At 42.1% G+C, this 18,313-nt stretch overlaps 1 protein-coding gene across 1 annotated transcript in view; it reads left to right on the top strand.

Moving 5' to 3' along the window:
- Nucleotides 1-16,419, top strand: part of ARMT1 (acidic residue methyltransferase 1) — a 100,850-nt gene extending 84,431 nt beyond the window's left edge. The window contains exons 10-14 of the mRNA XM_036317348.1: nucleotides 5,509-5,709; nucleotides 7,964-8,137; nucleotides 11,217-11,459; nucleotides 12,599-12,835; nucleotides 15,086-16,419. Coding sequence (XP_036173241.1) covers nucleotides 5,509-5,709; nucleotides 7,964-8,137; nucleotides 11,217-11,459; nucleotides 12,599-12,835; nucleotides 15,086-15,271 — 1,041 coding nt within the window. The 3' untranslated portion in view covers nucleotides 15,272-16,419. The remainder of the gene's footprint in view (nucleotides 1-5,508; nucleotides 5,710-7,963; nucleotides 8,138-11,216; nucleotides 11,460-12,598; nucleotides 12,836-15,085) is intronic.
- The last annotated feature ends 1,894 nt before the right edge of the window (nucleotides 16,420-18,313 follow it).

Below are 18,313 nucleotides of genomic sequence, written 5' to 3'. Positions count from 1 at the left end.
GCTTTGGCCATAATTTTTTTTTTTATTCACTCATCTGCTGATGGGCACGTAGGCTGTTTCCAAATCTTAGCTATTGTAAATTGTGCTGCTACGGACATAGGGGGAGGCCAAAATTTTTGTCTCCCTTTTAGATGTTGCCTCACTGGTTAATCATCTGCATGAGAATTATGACTGTGATTGATTTCCATGTCATTTCCTAAATTAAAGATAAATTAATAGAGGCTCACAAACATTTATCTAGACCAGCGGTTCTCAACCTTTGGGTCGTGACCCCTTTGGGGGTCGAATGACCCCTTCACAGGGGTCGCCTAAGACCATCGGAAAACACATATGTAATTACATATTGTTTTTGTGATTAATCACTATGCTTTAATTATGTTCAATTTGTAACAATGAAATTGGGGGTCACCACAACATGAGGAACTGTATTAAAGGGTTGCGGCATTAGGAAGGTTGAGAACCACTGCTCTAGACCAAGCTCTTCTGTTCTGCTTTATGTACACGTAAGGCTCTATTTTCCCCATTGGCATGCATCTTGGTCTGACAGCTCTGTGAGAGCGGTGGGGACCCAGCCGGTGTCCCGAAGGACCTGAGCTATGTCCCACAAGTCCACATGCCCCCTTCTGAGCTCATCATTCTGCTCTGTTCTTAGCCTTCAAATCTCCTAAGCAAACATTTACCAAGAAGCTTCCACAGACTCCCACTGACCTTTCATTGTCCAAAAGTGTGTCACATAGTCACGCCTGGCTACAGGACACTGGGAAGAATGAACAGATAGGGATTTTGGCTCTCCCAGCCCCTAAAGCAGTGGTTCTCAACCTTCTGGCCCTTTAAATATAGTTCCTCATGTGGTGACCCAACCATAAAATTATTTTTGTTGCTACTTCATAACTGTAATGTTGCTACTGTTATGAATCATAATGTAAATATTTGATATGCAGGATGGTCTTAGGTGACCCCTGTGAAAGGGTCATTCGACCGCCAAAAGGGTCGCGACCCACAGGTTGAGAACTGCTGCCCTAGAGTGTATTAATATCCTAGGATAGCTGTAACAGAGTACCATGAACTGGAGAAGGAAGATCTTAGACAATAGAAGTGTATTGTCTCACAGTCCTGGAGACTAGAAGTCCCAAATCAAGCCGTCAGCAGGATTGGTTTCTTCTGAGGGTGTGGTAGGGAATCTGTCCCATGCCTCTCGCCTGGCTTCTGGCAGCCTCAGCTACCACTTGGCTTGTTCTCTCTGTTTTCACATCATTTTCCTTTTATTAGTATGTGTCTCTGTGTCCAAACTTCCCCTTTACATAAGGATATGAGTCACACTGGACTAGGGACCACCCTAATGACCTCATTTTAACTTGATTTTCTCTGTAAAGACTCCATTTCAATGGGGGGAAAAGAAGACTCATGTAACACTTCAAACAATAAAAAATTTAAATAAAAAAAAGACTCCATTTCCAAATAAAGTCTGAGGTACTGGGGGACTTCAACATACCTCTTTTTGGGGGACCTAATTTACCCCATAACATAAGTTAGTCAACTAAAGGATTAGCTAGTCAATAGTGTCAGACACACATACTGACAGGAAGGAAGGAGAATTTGATAGATGTTCCACCTGGCTCCTGATAACTTATTTTATATATTTCTTAAGTGAATAACTTGAATAATCAGAAGAGTTATTCAAGTCCAAAAGGCACTGGTCCTTAAGTGACCCAAGTGGCTCCTTCTCCAGTTTAGAGCTCTCGTGTTTCCATTTGGCTCAAACTTAGTGCAAAAGAACCTCTTTGGTGAAATCAACAACAACTTGTCCTTGGGAAGTGAATTAATTCTTTAGGGCGTTATTACTTCCCTTCCAAAAATCAAGCTGCTTGCGTTTGAAGTGTGGTTTACTTCAGTGTCCTTTTTTGTTTAAAAACAATTGAGGTAGGTATTCTTTATTACATCCCCCCTCCCCTCCCCCCATTCCCTACCTTTTTCTAGTGCCGAAATCCATGGCACATTCTGTCCCATAGACTATCAGGGGTATATTAATAGTCAATACTAAGAAAAAGAGAGAAAGAAATGCTTTGTGAATCTTCAGACTTCTTGGTGTGGAAATCATACCACCAGTTTCGGTGGGACACCTATGTTCATGCAGGCACTGGCATCTGATGTTCCCAAGAATGCAGTCAGATGGGAACATCATTTATTGGATACTTTTATGTAAATTTAGCTCTGAAAAAACTTGGTAGTGTATCCACTGAGACCTCAGTAAGCTCATGAAGCCAAGTTCTGATGCATCGCGTATGGGGAGGTTCTCAGCTGTCTGATCCTCTCTGGACACGGAACCTTGAGGGGGCAGCTGGTGGATCTGCACATCCACCATCGACATCCTGGTGGTTTTACAAGTTCTCCTCTGCTGAGTCTTCAAGGTCCATGGGACACTCTTGGGTTTCACAGGGTAAGGATTCAGCACAGACCCTCTCACCATTCATTCAACATGCTTGTCCCTTATTTGTCCTTCTCAGAAAGACTTCAGGCTCTGTGGGCTGAAAATAAGTAGAGGAACATGACATAGGACACAGGACACTTCCCACAAGGTCCCTTGAACTCTGTATGACGAAAGCATAGAGGTGACTGAAACAACATACTGCAGGAGTGATACTGATGATAAAAATGTATGCGGTGTGGTGAACTTCAATTGAGTGTAAATACCGTGCTACTCAAATGATCTAAATGATCTCACCTAATTACCATAACAAAGTCTGTACATTTCAAAGAGGTTAATTACTTGCTTTGGATAACACACTGGCAAGTAGTAGAGTTGGAATTTGAAACCAGGACGATCGGACACCTAAGTCCCTGTCCCACAGTCTGGTCTACATCAGGATGTCTGCTTCTTCCTTCAGGGTCAGTACTACTTCCTCAGTCTAGCTTCCTGCAGTTGTTCAAGGTGTCATCTTCGAACTGGAGTCTTTACGGATTGATTTCTATGGAAGACTTTGCTTTCCTCTGTTCTGCAGTGTGCTGACTGTGGCTAAGTGATCATTCAGTTTCCCATCTCTCCAGTTGAGGTTTTCTGTGTTTCTGTGGGATAGGAGAAGTGTTGAATGATCTTCAGGTAGAAAGACTCATTTCCCACATGAAGATAAATGTGGAACCACATTTCCTCCTGCACAGGAATGTGCTGTATAATATGATATCATTAAACAGTCCCCAGGAGGCAGTATCTTGGGGACAACGTTTGATGGCCATTGTTTTGTAGGTTGTACTTGGTATGTTGTACCAAGACAAGCATACCTTTCTCTTGCATTAAGATCAGATCTATCATTAGTTAGGATGGGAAATATGAAATGATGGTTCTCAGAGTCTCATATTCTGTAATGAAATTTGAAATTTCCTTGGGAAATAGAATTCCTTGGATGTGGCATTGAGCAGCTTCCCACAAATATTTGATTTCCAGCACCCTCAGAGGTCTAGAATTAATGGAAACAGCCCTGGGACCTTGAAAACGATGGACGTACAGGATTAGAGAGTTTAGAGGTCAAGTAGTCTATCATTTCTGATTAGAGCACTTTAACCCACCCCAGCACATTCTTAACTAATGATTGGCCAACTTCTGGCCACCTCCAGCAACTGGGAGTCTACTACCTGACATGGAAAGTTGCTTAAAGTGTGAGGTAAAGGCAAAAAGATAAAATGGCAAATATAGTGTCATCTTAATGATATTTAAACAGTGCATGCAATAAGTTATTTGAAAATATTAATAATTGCTATCTCTGGGCAGTGAGATCACGGGGATTATTTTTTTGGCTGATTTATGTATTTTTTTGTTGTTGTTCTGAATGGATCTTTTACAATGGGTATGCATTACTTTATAATTATAGGGACCTGGGAAAATTTTTTTTCTTACATTGAAGTGAATTCTTTTTCTGATTTATAACTATTGATCCTCAGCTTAAGCTCTGAGGGTAACTCATAACAAATCCGATTGTTTCAAAATATTTAACACAGCTTTAATTTCTTCTTGCCTTTAAGCATGGTTGTTTATAGATAGACAAACAGAAGTTTTGTTTTGTTTTGTTTTGTTTTTTAAACGAAAGCAGTAAATCTGAAACCAAGATATTTCAATTTCTGTGAGAATGGTACTATTATGTAAATATCTACTACTTTCCCCCCTCTCCTTTTCGAAAACAAACCATCAAAACCATCAAAACAAAATTTATCACCTCACACTGGGTGTTTTTATTGAATTCAACGTTTTATGAAAACTGGATTTGCAAGAATCAATTTGAGTTTCTCAAAGTATGCCTGCGGTCTTTGAGAGCTTGTTTGGAGGTTCTAGCAGGGTAGCGCAGCTACTCGTGTACCCTTGACCGAAGACTGGTCCTCTCCTGGGGGGGCGGGGGGGGGGTCGTCCTCTTCGACCGAGTGCGCAGCTTCGGGAGAGACGGGACGCACATGGATCGGTGAGGGAGGAGGGGGACACCCGCCTAGCCAGCCAGATCAGCCGAATCAACCCTGGCGATCAATGGGGTGACAGATGTCGCAGCCAGATCGCCCTCACATCCAACCTGCGGTCTTTGGTAAACTTATGTTCTTGGTTTAAGGGAAGGTCAGGACAAAGAGAGCAACTTCACAGAAGGGTGGAAGCACTGGGCAAGTGAGGGGTCGTGCGAGTCTTGGGGCATTCAGCAGGAAAGCAGTCACCTTATGTTATAGGAGGGGAGGTAATACTCAGACTGTCCTGCCTGCTTGTACACTGCCATTGATCCTATGCAGAATCACCATATTAAAATAATTTTGACCTTTCACATGTTCAGACGATAACATTGCCCCATAACTGTGTAGCCCAGAGGCAGCACCACTGACGGTTAGTGAAGGAGTAACCATACTCAATAGAAAATGGAGAAGGAGCTTGAAGCAATGCAGGGTGGGGCACAAGTGGGTTTCCAGTTGTGAGTACATGAAACAGAGTTTATTCTCGTATTATTATTTTCACTTATTGAATTATTTCCCATATGAACACCTGTCAATCTACTTTTGCCCCACCCTGTAGCTTTGTGCTCTTGAATTCACTGGTAACTTCTCAAGGTTGCTTATCAAGATGAACTCACTGCATAGTCTTTAAACCAGTACAGATGGTAGAAGAAGAATGATACTTATATAGTTTTTTTTGACACTTGTATAGGTTTTAAAAGTACTATCTGTCTGAACTCTTTTTCCAACTAGGCTTTAAGATTCCTAAATTAATGGCAGTTTTAGGGGTAAGTAAATGTTATCCATAAACATTTATGGAGTAACTTATTTGAGGAATGAGATAAAAATTAAAAAGGCCAATCAAAAATATTTTATTAGGTAATGGATACAGATTTATTTCAAATACATCAATCAATTACCTGTTTCTTAGTCCATTTTTCTGAAGAATCTGGATGATGTTGTTATAAATAATATGCTGTTTGCACTGAGCAGTAGATTTTAACACTTCAGCGCATTGAAAACAAGGCTTGTTCTTGTTTTGTTTGTTTCCAGATGGTTTCCCAGCTTGAAGCCCAAATATCTGAGCTTGTTGAACAGTTGGAAAATGAGTCTGGGTTTCACCAGAAAGCCCTGCAGAGAGCCCAGAAAGCTGAGCACAAGCTGGAGGCCCTTCAGGGTCAGCTGACACACCTGGAGGGGGAGCTGGTGTCTGGAGATGTTTTGCGAGACAACCTGAGTTTTGAGAAGCAAAAGGTAATAGCCGGAGGGCATGTCCGTGGGTGGATCCATCTGTCCCACTGTAGTATTTTACCTGAAATTATTCTGAGTTTTGCAGTAATTCGATAGACGGTGACGCTCTGAATCATGAGTAAATTTCAAGGAACAATGGGTATTGTTTTGAAGTCTCTTCCTATTGTTTGGCACTTCCTTGATTCAAATGAAATCTAATCATTCAATTATATCTAATTAAACTTAACGAATATATTGGACAGCTGTTATATATGAGACGCTGAAGGCTTGGAGGGTAAGGTATGAGTTCAGGTTTTAGTTTAGAATTTAGTTATGTTTAGAATTTAGTTTAGTTTAGAATTTAGTTTAGTTATGAATGCATAACTCACGATTCATCTTAAATGGCTCATAATTCAATAGAGGAGCCAGTCATTCAAATAATTTGCTGTACTAAAGACTATAAGTGTATAACAGGGGTACTGATTAAGAAAGAGCAGCAGGAGCCCAGTGGAAAGAGTGATAGCTTCTGTATAAAGGGATGATTTTACAGGAAGACGATAGTTGAGTTGATCGTTGAAGGGTAAGTAGCATTTTAGTGGGGAGAAGGGGCAGATTCCACAGGTGACATATGTGAGGGGCTTTAAAGAACAGGTAGGAATTTGTCCAGCAGAAGAGTGGGGAAGGGACCTGAGGCAGAGGGAACAGCAGGAGGGATGAAGGAAGGGAGGTGTAATAGGACTGTTTAGAAGACGAATGAGGCACAAAGAGACTGGGTGAGGCCAAAGGTGGGAGGTGGCTCTGGAGGCAGGTAGGGATAATTGAGGTAGGTCAAGCTCATTCCTGGAGGCTTCAGCCTATAGGTAATGGGGAGGCATAGAAGGGTTTTGAGGAAAAGACAAAGGTTTTCTGAAGGCAGAATGGCTCTGAAGTTCCAGACACTAAAGGTAGGGAGCCCAGTTGGGATTCTTAGAAAGTTCAGATTAGAAGATAATAGGTTGCAGGTTTGATTCCTGCTCAGGGCATGTTTCTTTATCACGTGGTTGTTTTCCTTCCCTCCCTCCCTCCCTCCCTCCTTCCCTCCTTTCCTCCCTCCCTTCCTCCCTCCCTCCCTCCCTCCCTCCCTCCTGCCCTCCCTCCCTCCTTTCCTCTCTCCCTCTTTCTCTAAAATCAATAAACATATACTTGGGTGAGGATTAAAAAAGCAATGGATTGCTTCAGTTGTCAGGAATTTGTATTTATTTATACATGAAATTGCTCGAGTTATTGCTATGAGAAAAAAATCTCAAAGATGGAACCCAAATCATGGAATGATGATACAGAAAGCACATTGATCGATCTGGTTATCCAGCAAGTACTTAGTAGACATTACGCTACATCTGGCATGGCGAGCTGAGCCACAGAAATCAAGTGGAGGAAGGTCCCAGAACATTGTCACTTTAACCTGTTAAAATGTGAACTTTGCCCTACCTGGTTTGGCTTAGTGGATAGAGCGTCGGCCTGCTGACTGAAGTGTCCCAGGTTCGATTCTGGTCAAGGGCATGTACCTTGGTTGTGGGCACATCCCCAGTAGGGGGCGTGCAGGAGGCAGCTGATTGATGTTTCTCTCTCGTTGATATTTCTAACTCTCTATCCCTTTCCCTTCTTCTCTGTAAAAAATCAATAAAATATATTTTTTAAAAAATGAATAAAATGTGAACTTCGACTTTCCTGATAACAACTCTATTTTGGAGTGTTGTTCCTTTAACTATATGATACATTAACAACTCTTAAATACATTTTCTCTAAAGCAAAAATGTTGTCCAAAGGTTGTTTGTATAGAGAATGTTGTGGCAACTGGTTAAGTCCTCATTTTTCACTTTTGAGGCCTGGGTCACATAGGGTGGGAAAAATCTCCATGGAAGGTCTGGATGGGTGGATGCCTGGGGCTGGATTAGCCTAGCAGGGGCATGGTGGCAGCAGCATGTAGCAAAGCAGAGAGATGGAGAAATAGTTGGAAGCATGCAAATCTGTCATATGGCAAGGTTAAGAAGAGTGTATAATATTAGATTGAACATCAAGGTCACTGACCAGGAGAGTCAAGAGAATATGGTCAAGGAGCAGGACATGGAGCTGGCAGGGTAGGTCAGGAATTCATTGCCAAACTTTGGTGTTGGGGGGCCAGGCTCCTACTGGGTTTAATGAGAACTACCTGTAAATTTGGGAGAAAGGGGAGGATTGTGTGAGATCGCCTGTTAACTTTATTTTTGTGTCCCATTTTCATTTTTGTTCTTGGGTGTAGTATCTTAAATTTCTGGACCAGCTCTCAGAGAAAATGAAATTGGACCAGATGGCTGCTGAACTTGGTTTTGACATGCGGCTAGATGTAGTTTTAGCTCGTGCAGAGCAGCTGGTACGCCTCGAGAGCAATGCCGTCATTGAAAATAAGACCATCGCCCACAATTTACAGAGAAAGGTAGGAGAGGTGGAAACTTGCCAATGTTGAGAGAATGAATATCTGTGAAACTTTAATATTGAAATATAACTTACTGCTACCATATTACCAATGTGGCCAGGAAACATGACTATAGTAATATGTGTTTAGAATCTGTTTCAAGTCTGAGTGATGGCAGGTATCACCTAAGGTTATGTTAGACTATGAGTAATAAAGACCCAAAGTAACAGCGGCTTAACCAAGTAGAAGTGTTTTGTTTTTCTTCTGTTGCATGAATTCCTGCAAGTAGGCAGCTTAGGGCTAGTGTGACAGCTCAGCTCTGTGAAGTTTTGAAGGAACCCAGCTCATTTAAGCTCATTAGTCACCCATCCCTAGGGTGGTCCTTATCCTCATGGTTAAAAATAGTTTTTAGAAATATTATATCTGTGTTCCAGCAGGGAAGTTGGAGAAGGAAGGGATGCAGGAGAGGGATGCAAAAGAGCAGACATGAGCTGTCTTAAAGGAGGTTCCCAGAAATTGCTCCATGAGCTTGTGTTTATGTCCCATGGAATATGTTCTGATGGTTAAAGCTAGATGCAAGGGAGGCTTGAAACAGTAATCTTTACTCCGGCTAGCCATTTACCTAGCTGAAAAACATACTGTTTCTATAACTATAGGAGAGGAGAATTGGGGAACAGTTAGCAGTCTCTGCCTTTGTAAAAGCTTTATTAGACTAGAAAGTAGAGAGAAGAGATTTTCATTCACTCAAAGGGAGAGTTAGAAACAGTTTAGACTAAATAAATGAATGCATGAAGAGGATAAAAATATAATTATTAGTTATGTAATTATTGGCATTGGGGAAGGAAAAAGGAAAACACAAATGTATCCTTATAATAGTTCTTAGGAGAAAATTCTGTGGTAGAGTTACAGTGTGCAGGCCATGTAATGAGTCCCATCTGGGTTCCCAATTTGGCTCCGCCAAGCTCTGTGACCTTGGGAAATTGCATTCCTCTCTTCCTCTCCTCATACTGAAGATGGGGATGACACCTCCTTCAGGAGGTTGTACATTTTTAATAAATAACATTTTGAACTCTTGGCTCATAGAAGATGCTCTATTTACATTTGACCTCCTCTCCACGTACTGTATCTTTGGGAATATTTTAAAAAGAAAGGAGACAACCCCTGTTACCATCAGAGACATTAAATGGAGCTACAATTTTTTCTGAAGTTTCCCTCAGATAACTGAATTTTTTGTCAATATCTAATACCATTTTTTTCTTAAGTCTTGTGTAATTATTAAAATTACATGTGCACAGAACTTGCTAGTGCAAATTTGCAATAGAGTGGACTTCAACATGAAGAAGCTCCAGGAAGGGAGGTTAGTTAGAGAAATATTGAAAGGGCCGTGTTACAAAGGGTTCCGGGCAGGGACATTGCTGTCACCGTTAGGCAAGATACTCAAGCCCACATTCCCGTTAGTTCTTCACACCTCTGAACACTTAATAAATGCAGTCAGTAATTGGGGAAAACGTGTCCCAGCTGGTTTTGCTCAGTGGGTAGAGCCTACGGCCCAAAGGGTACCCAGTTCAATTCCTGTCAAGGACATGTACTGGCCCAGACCCTGGTAGGGGCTCATGTAGGAGGCAACCAATCAATGTGTTTCTCTCACATTGATATTTCTCTCTGTCTTTCCCTCTCTCTTCCACTCTTTCTAAAAATCAATGGAAAAATATCCTCAGGTGAGGACTAAAAAAAAATTAGGAAAAATATGACGTTACTCAGCTCTAACATTCTATAATTCTACACGATTCTCATTCCTAATTTTTGTAACAGATGAAAGAGGTTTCTGTACTTAATAGTCCACTCACTAATTGTGACATGTGAAGCCCACAAGGTTTTTTTTTCTCCTCTTAGAGCCCACAATCTTTTTCTAAAAACCACTATAATTTCCTTCATCAAGTTTAACTGTCAATGATAAGTGCTGTTTCAGGACCTGCTTGGTTTGTGGATGGTATAGGCCAAGCATGTAATAAAGACACTGATGAACTCAAACTTCCTTCAAGTACCTTTTATTTCTAAGATTTTAAATATATAAACAAAACTTTAAAAAATGTTTCCTGCCCTAACCGGTTTGGCTCAGTGGATAGAGCATCGGCCTGCAGACTCAAGGGTCCCAGGTTCGATTCCAGTCAAGGGCATGTACCTTGGTTGCAAGCACATCCCCAGTTGGGGGTGTGCAGGAGGCAGCTGATCGATGTTTCTCTCTCATCAATGTTTCTAACTCTCTATCCCTCTCCCTTCCTCTCTGTAAAAAATCAATAAAATATATTAAAATTTTTTTTTCCGTGGTATCACTTATTCTAAACAATGTTTCTTGGTATCACTTACTTTAAAAATATATGAACTTTAAAGCAAGCTAGACTACTCACATACTGAGGGATGGAGATGAATCAGTCTAGGTTTTTGGTGCTAATTTGCACCCTGTCTTCTTTCAGGAAAGACCAGGGCAAGTAGAGTTGCTGTGGGGTGTTGGAGAGGATTTTGTCTCTTTGTTTTACTATATTCTGCCCTTGATAAGCCCATTTTAGTTGTTTTTTAAAAAAATATATTTTAGTGATTTCAGAGAGGAAGGGAGAGGGAGAGGGAGATAGAAACATCAATGATGAGAGAGGATCATTGATTGGCTGCCTCCTGCACGCCCCGCACCGGGGATCGAGCCCGCAACCCAAGCATGTACCCTGAGTGGGAACCAGACCTTGACCTCCTTGTTCATAGGTTGATGCTCAACCACTGAGCCGCACCAGCTGGGCTCATTTCCATTGTCTTAACAGCAATTTTACATTTTTATTAGATGAACATTATGTTGGAGGGAGTCAGGTGTTGAGAGCCTATTTCTCTGTGCATTTTCTCTGGCTGTTCAATCTCATACTTTGCAGCTACAAAATTAATTCTTCAAGAGATAGAAATAAAAATGCAATCAGGAGAAGGAATCTAGTACCAGTTTTTAAAATGATTTAGCCATGAGGCTTACTGAAGTGTGGACAAAGATCAACATTATCTGAGTAATTGATTTATGTTTACTGGCTGTTCAATGCAAAACTTCCTGTTCGTGTCAAACCAGCTCAAGACCCAGAAAGACAGACTGGAGAGCAAAGAACTGCACTTGAACCTCCTCCGGCAGAAGATAGCGCAGCTGGAAGAGGAGAGGCGGCTGCGGGCGGGCCTGGCCGTGGAGAGGGACGAGGCCAGTGCCGCCACACGGAAGTTACAGAAGCAGGTGGAGAGGCTGCAGAAGGACCTGAGCGCGTGCTGGGAAGCGAACACTGAGCTCAAAGCCAAACTGGCTGACACCCATGAGCTTAAGGCAAGTGCTCGGCCGCGCTCCCTTGTTGCTTTGTGCTAGTCACCATACACGCTTCTGCGAAAGAGTGCCGGCCTCATCGTGGACGCGCCCGAAAAAAGAGGAAACCTTCGCTGATTTTCTAGAGTTGTGGGGAAAGTGCAAAAATTACACAAGTCAGCAATTAGCTCAGGTTAGTGGCTCTTTCATATTCGAAATAGAGCTGTAGTTGCTGTGGGAAAAGCCGCTCAAACAGGGTGATGTTAAGTCCAGGAAATAAAAACACGTCTTTAAAATGAGGGCGACTGTGATTTTAGGGGTCATGTAGGGTTTCATGATGTAGGAATTTGCGTGGGAAGAAATGAGAAGAGTCAGGCAGGTGCTGGTGTGCAATGTTGGTCTCTGGGAGTTGAGCTGTATCAGGTAGCGAGGAGGGTAGATAGATCGGGGCGACGTTCTTCCTGGTTTGAGGTGTCCGATTTCCAGTGAATACAGAGAAGAAAGGAATTAAAACTTGAAAGAATCTGGTCCAGATATTTCGGTGGCATGAGTATGTAACTTCATGTGCACAGATCATATTTTAAATGTTATTACTTGCACATCACCAATATGGACGACCGCGATGTCCTGGCTCCTTGCAGGCAAGTGCGCCTCACTGGTAAAGTCAGAAGACATTTCCCCAGAAAAGTGCTGCTGTAGATCTTCCTCACGGCAGTGATGCAGCTTGCCCAGGGGATGGGAGGCGGGGCCTCCTTGTGGTAAAACACTCCCAGAGCAGACATTGTGCTCTTCCCAAAGCTTCCAAACCAGGCGTGACCCATTGGGAGGGGCAAAAAGGGCCAGTTGCTTTTGCCCAGGGAGCTCATGGAATCTGCACATAAGAACCAGCAGGCCTCATTTTAATATTCAACTCCAGAATCACGCTACCTCCCATTTTATCTCATTAATTTTCCAAATAATGGTACTCTGATATGTTGTTTAAAAACGATAACTGTCTTAAGACATGTTCATCCTGCACATATGTTTGACAAAGTTTATATAAAGATTTCATTCTTACCCATAGAAAAATTATAAGTTCAGTGAATTCCATTGACCTATGACTTACTTATGCAGTTTTTCTAAGTAAATACACAAGAGAGATCAGCATTCTCTTGTCTTCTTAGATTAAAACTCTGGAGCAGACCAAAGCCATTGAAGACCTCAGTAAATCCAGAGACAAACTGGAGAAGATGAAGGAGAAGGCTGAGAAGAAGCTCATGTCCGTCAGGTCGGAACTGGACACTACTGAGCACGAGGCCCAGGAGGACAAGGAGAGGGCCAGGAACACGATAGAAGTGGTGACCAGCGAATTGAAGACGCTAAGGAAATCTCTGGAGGAAGCAGAAAAGAGAGAAAAACAGGTGGGTAGACACCTGGTGATGAAACCTTCCTACTTAGGAAAGATAGGACAATTCCAAAGCTTGATTATTGTTCACACATTTCTTCATAAACAATTTACTGAACATTCTTTTTAAAAAAAATATTTTTATTGATTTCAGAGAGGAAGGGAAAGGGAGAGAGAGAGATAGAGACATTAATGATAAGAATCATTGATTGGTTGCCTCCTGCATGCCCCACACTGGAGATTGAACCCACAATCTGGGCATGTGCCCTGATGGGAATTGAACTGTGACCTCTGGTTCATAGGTTGATGCTCAACCACTGAGCCATGCCAGCCAGGCAATTTACAGAACTTTCTATATCACTTCAACGTCTCTGCCTGCCATCTAGCATCTTTTTTTTTGGCATTAAAAGAACCATTATGGCCCTGACCGGTTTGGCTCAATGGATAGGGCGTCAGCCTGCGCACTCAAGGGTCCCAGGTTTGATTCCGGTCAAGGGCATGTACCTTGGTTGCGGGCACATCCCCAGTGGGGAGTGTGCAGGAGGCAGCTGATCGATGTTTCTCTCTCATTGATGTTTCTAACTCACTATGCCTCTCCCTTCCTCTCTGTAAAAAATCAATAAAATATATTTTAAAAAAAGAACCATTATGATTTATTCCACTAAGAAAAATAATTCCTATTTTCATGGCACAGATTGTAGGAAAGAAAAAGACATTCTTATCAAAGCAACGGAAAGCCTGTAAAAAGCCAGGTTCTGGTTATGGGGAGGTTTTTATGATGCTTGCTGATTGCTTCTGGAGGTTGCATCATCCCACATCTTCTGATGGTCACCAGGGCTTCAGCCTCGGAAGGTCAGGATAAACCTCATCTCCATAGAGATCAGCTGCAGGAAATAGTCCCAAATCTCCAATGGTGGCACCCAGACTTGAAAGCCAACCAAACCCAGATGTAAACCATAAAGCAGGTCTTATTTGCTCGCCAGTCCAAGGAGGAGAGTGTTATCTGGTGAGCACATCAAGAGGTCAGGCAGGAAGAAGCATGTACCGGGCAGCCTGACCCCCGATGCTTTGGCTTTCATCTCACTCTCCGGTGCTCCAGGGGCCCAGAGTGGACTCTGATCCTAGGATATTTTTCTCTCTGGCTGCCTCTGCTCTGGCTCATGTGTCAGGCAGGGTCGAGGAAGGCCAAATGACGCGTGAGCGTTCTCCGAGTCAAACCACTCCAGAATTAAGAGCTTTGGCCATATTTGAAAGGATGGGGAACTTCAAGGAAACCTTTTCATCAGGGAGACAAGGCTGGAGAAAGCGTTATGTTTCCCAAGTTGGACTCAGCATAGGGAGAAGGCTGGGAAGCGAACTAGCATAGGGTGGGAATGTTTGGAAGACAGATCTGCATGTAATATCTGTCTTCAGGGTAGATCACACTTCTCCTAAGATGGAAGGCACCTCTAGTGAGGCGTCGCCCAGCTGTCCCTGATTTATCTGCTTCTGCTTCAGCCTGGGATCACCAACCAGTCTATGATAATTGGAAGGGGTGTGAGGCACATTTCCACCATTGTCTCCAGTCCTCCCCCTACCCGCCTCAGTGTGTGTGTGTGTGTGTGTGTGTGTGTGTGTGTGTGTGTGTGTGTGATGGACTACTAGGGGTTCCCAGAGAGTCCAGTGTTATGGTGGTGATCTGTCTGATGTGATTTGAGTATCATTTAGAAGCCCTTCTGTTGTCATGAGCTCATAACTTTCTTGCCATTTGTTCTTCCTTTAGTTTGAGAGGTTCATTGCCAGTAGCATTCTAGAGCATAAGGACTTATGACCATGGGCATGACCACCCTATCATTTGTAAAGCACCTCCTAGTATGCAGAACACATACACAGCCATCATTTCATTTGGTTCCAGAACAGCCCCGGGAGATAGGTCTGTAGTTATTCCTACCGTGGAAGTGAGAAATGAAATCTTAGTTAGGTCAGAGTCTTGTTCATGGTTGCTTAATTGGGATTCTTGACTTGGTAGCCAATACCACATGAATTGGCTCATCAGAAAAGTGGTTATGAAATTGCTGAAGGTTGGTGCCTGAAAGGACTTCAGAGGTAATTTAGTAGACTAGCCTTCTTATTTTATAAATGAGAGAACTAAGGTTAATGAGAGTAAGTCACTTACCTGCCTCATGCACACCTGGATTTTCCATGTTTTTTGTTGTTGTTGCATTTGGCTCAGCAGTAGTTGACACATTTGCTGCCTCAGTTACTGTGTTTCTGTTTGATATTCCAGCTGGTGGACTTTAGGGAGGTGGTTTCCCAGATGCTGGGCTTGAACATGACCAGCCTTGCTCTTCCTGACTATGAAATCATCAAATGTCTTGAAAGACTGATCCATTCCCATCAGCATCACTTTGTCACCTGTGCTGGCCTCAAAGATGTGACTACCAGGCAAGACAGGCACCTGCAAAGCCACTGAAAACTTCTTCATTGAACACTGGATCTCTTGAGGAGCTAAGGCATGGGACACAATGCTCAATTGAACAAATTCTCCAAACCTTTGAAATTTGACCAGTAGGTGAATATTCTATACTTTGGTGATAGAGTGAGAATCCGTCATTGACAACAAAGAATCTCAAAGGTAGATAAATGTTCGCCACTAAAATCACCTGGTATTTCATTTGTTGGCACTTTGGGACCCAGAAGAATTCCGCTAGATTGCATATCTAGAACGAAAACTGTCAGTAGAGAATTACTACTTATGGGGTATCTCTTATGACTCAGGGGCTTTAGTACCCAACTTAATTCTCATAACCACCACACAGAGAAGCTTTAATGTTTTTATTTTACAACCTGTCTGGGGCTCTGAGAGGGTGTCACCTACCCAAGATTGCAGTTGGTTGGTGACAGAACCGGGAGGGACTCTACGTTGACTCAAAAACTGTTTCTTCTCTGCTACTCCACCATCCTCCAGTTTCTCCTGGCTCCCTGTGTTTTGGTGACAATTGCCTGCATATAGTCAAGACTTGCAGTCCAGAAGTAATTAAGGTTTATGAGTGTAATCCATATGATTTCTTTAAAAAAGAAATGTACCTACTTATTTGGATAAAACATGCATAGTCTGAGGTCCTCTAAGAAACCTATGTATTTTCAAATGTTGCTGCCAGATTGCATTAGGTGGTAATTTTTTAATGTTTGAACAGGGCTGATCTCAGTACTTTCAAAATGGAGCCGTTAACATGAAGCCGATAAGATGAAGACAGCCTACACAGTTTTATTTACCAATATATAAAACACAGTCATAGCGAGTGTTCTTTTTCAGAATCCAGATTTTATTATGAATATCTCTCACTTTCTGCCTTCTTTTTAAATTTCTATTTCACAGATATTTTTCAGGAATTTATATATATTTTTAATTTCGAAGAGAAAAACATGTTACTCTGGGTGATTATCATATTTCTGCCACATCAGTTTTTTTTCCAGTCCTTGAGAAAAGCATTGGTGTCTAATTAAAGGAGAGAGAAAAGTAGACTATAGCCAAATATTAAGAGAAAATGAAAAGTCTAGCTCAGGTGGCGTGGCTCAGTGGTTGAACACTGATCCATGAACCAGGAGGTCATGGTTCAATTCCCGGTCAGGGCACATGCCCAGGTTTTGGACTCGATCCCCAGTGTGAGGCATGCCAGTGGCAGCCGATCAATGACTCTCATCATTGGTGTTTCTATCTCTCTCCCTCTCTTCCTTCTTCTCTGAAATTAATTTAAAAATATATTTAAAAAGTCTAGATGAGAGGAAATGAGTTTGGTACTTGCAGGTTGGACAACAGGCCACACAGAGGGAGAGTGACCAAGGATGGCCACAGGGTAGGTCACCTCTGCCGGCTTCTCCTTCATGAACAAGGACAGTATGAAGTAATGTTTCACAACTGAGGAAACACGCCTGTCCAGCCCTGTGAGGACAGGAGCTAAGTGTACAGCAGGCAGGAGAGGCAGCCTTGGTTTCCCCGGGGAAGGCCTACGGTCTCTGGAGCTCCCCACATGTAGTCCAGAGGTGTGGCTGCTGCTGTGGACACACACTCAGCCACAGTGGAGGTGGCGGCTGCACCTCTGGGTGCCTGGAGGATGGGGATGCTGAGAGGCCCTGCGTGGCCCAGACCACAGAAAGCAGTCACAGTGGTGGTGGTAGGGGCGAGGGTGGGAACATTGATTTTGTACATTCTCCAAATGCAGCTTTAATAAACTTTTTATTTTCTCTGTCAATTTATTTCTACACTATTCAAAAAATACATCTAACAACATCACTTTAAAGACATACGCAGTTATAATATTGTTTTCCCACGTTTGACTTATCATTACTTATATAGCATGTTTCCAAAACATGTATACACACTTCAACAGCTGATAGCTTAATTTTGAAAGTGAAATGCATTTTAATAAACATGGCCTTTATAATTAGTCAAAGTGTGTGTATATGTTTTTGGGGGACACCCTATATTTCTGTATTTCTATGAGGCTCAGAATGGTCCATCATTACTAGTACTGCTCTTTCTCCTTATAATACACAATTCATTCCATTTATCTGAATATATATTTATATAACATTCCCAATATATGACTCAAACATATATACAATAGTCTTTAACACATACATAAAAATTAAAAATGTCTGAACATAACCCTTACAGATTTCTGATAGAAAGCATACCATCATATGGGATAAGAAAAATACCTTCTGTCTGTGTATATAATCCACGCGCACATTAACTGTCCTTTGGACAAATCCAGAATCGCTTTAATAAAGCCATGTCTTCCTGGTTAAATTGCCTGCTGGCTGTTGGCTTTGCCTTGGTGCATCTGTCCTAGCATTGGCAGCCAGCTTCACATTCTTGTGTCAGACTGTGTTCTTCCATAATACTCATGTATATTTTATGTTGTCCAATAAAATGCATTAGGTTGATGTGACTTTTCTAAATAGAGTTTTAAAATATTTAACACAAAGTCTTCTACCAAATACACTTGAGCGATAATTGCTACTGAGGCCATTATTCTGGTCATTGTTGAGACATTTAAAGAATTGCATGAAGTATCTCAGGGAGAAAAGTTAACCTGATTTATCTGAATTTCAGTTTTACCTCATAGTCTGTCTCATAGATGAACAGTGAGTGATTCAAGGTCAAGGTGTGGTGGGCTTAAAAGCTGTTAAAGAAAGTGTGCCTTATTGACATGGCAATAATACTTAGGACTTAGAAACAGAAACGAATTTTCCCTGGGGAAGCATTTCATGGTTACACAACACAACCTTTGACCAGGAAGGCTCTTTCTACTTTATTCACATTTTTGCACATCCCACTTTTCATCAGCAAGAGGGGTCTGCATGCTTCTCTTTTCCCTACGCAGCCTCCATATGGTTATTCCTTTGCCTTATCTTTATTATTATTATTTTTTCTTTTTGTTCTTTTGTTGTTACTTTGCCTTATCTTCAGTTTCTTGGCCTTCTCAACTCTTGTACCTTTCTGTGCTTT

This window comes from Myotis myotis, unplaced genomic scaffold, assembly GCF_014108235.1.
Source record: "Myotis myotis isolate mMyoMyo1 unplaced genomic scaffold, mMyoMyo1.p scaffold_m19_p_7, whole genome shotgun sequence".
NCBI lineage: Eukaryota > Metazoa > Chordata > Mammalia > Chiroptera > Vespertilionidae > Myotis > Myotis myotis.
Note: the sequence above shows the minus strand (reverse complement) of the source record. Positions and strands in the feature narration are given on the sequence as shown.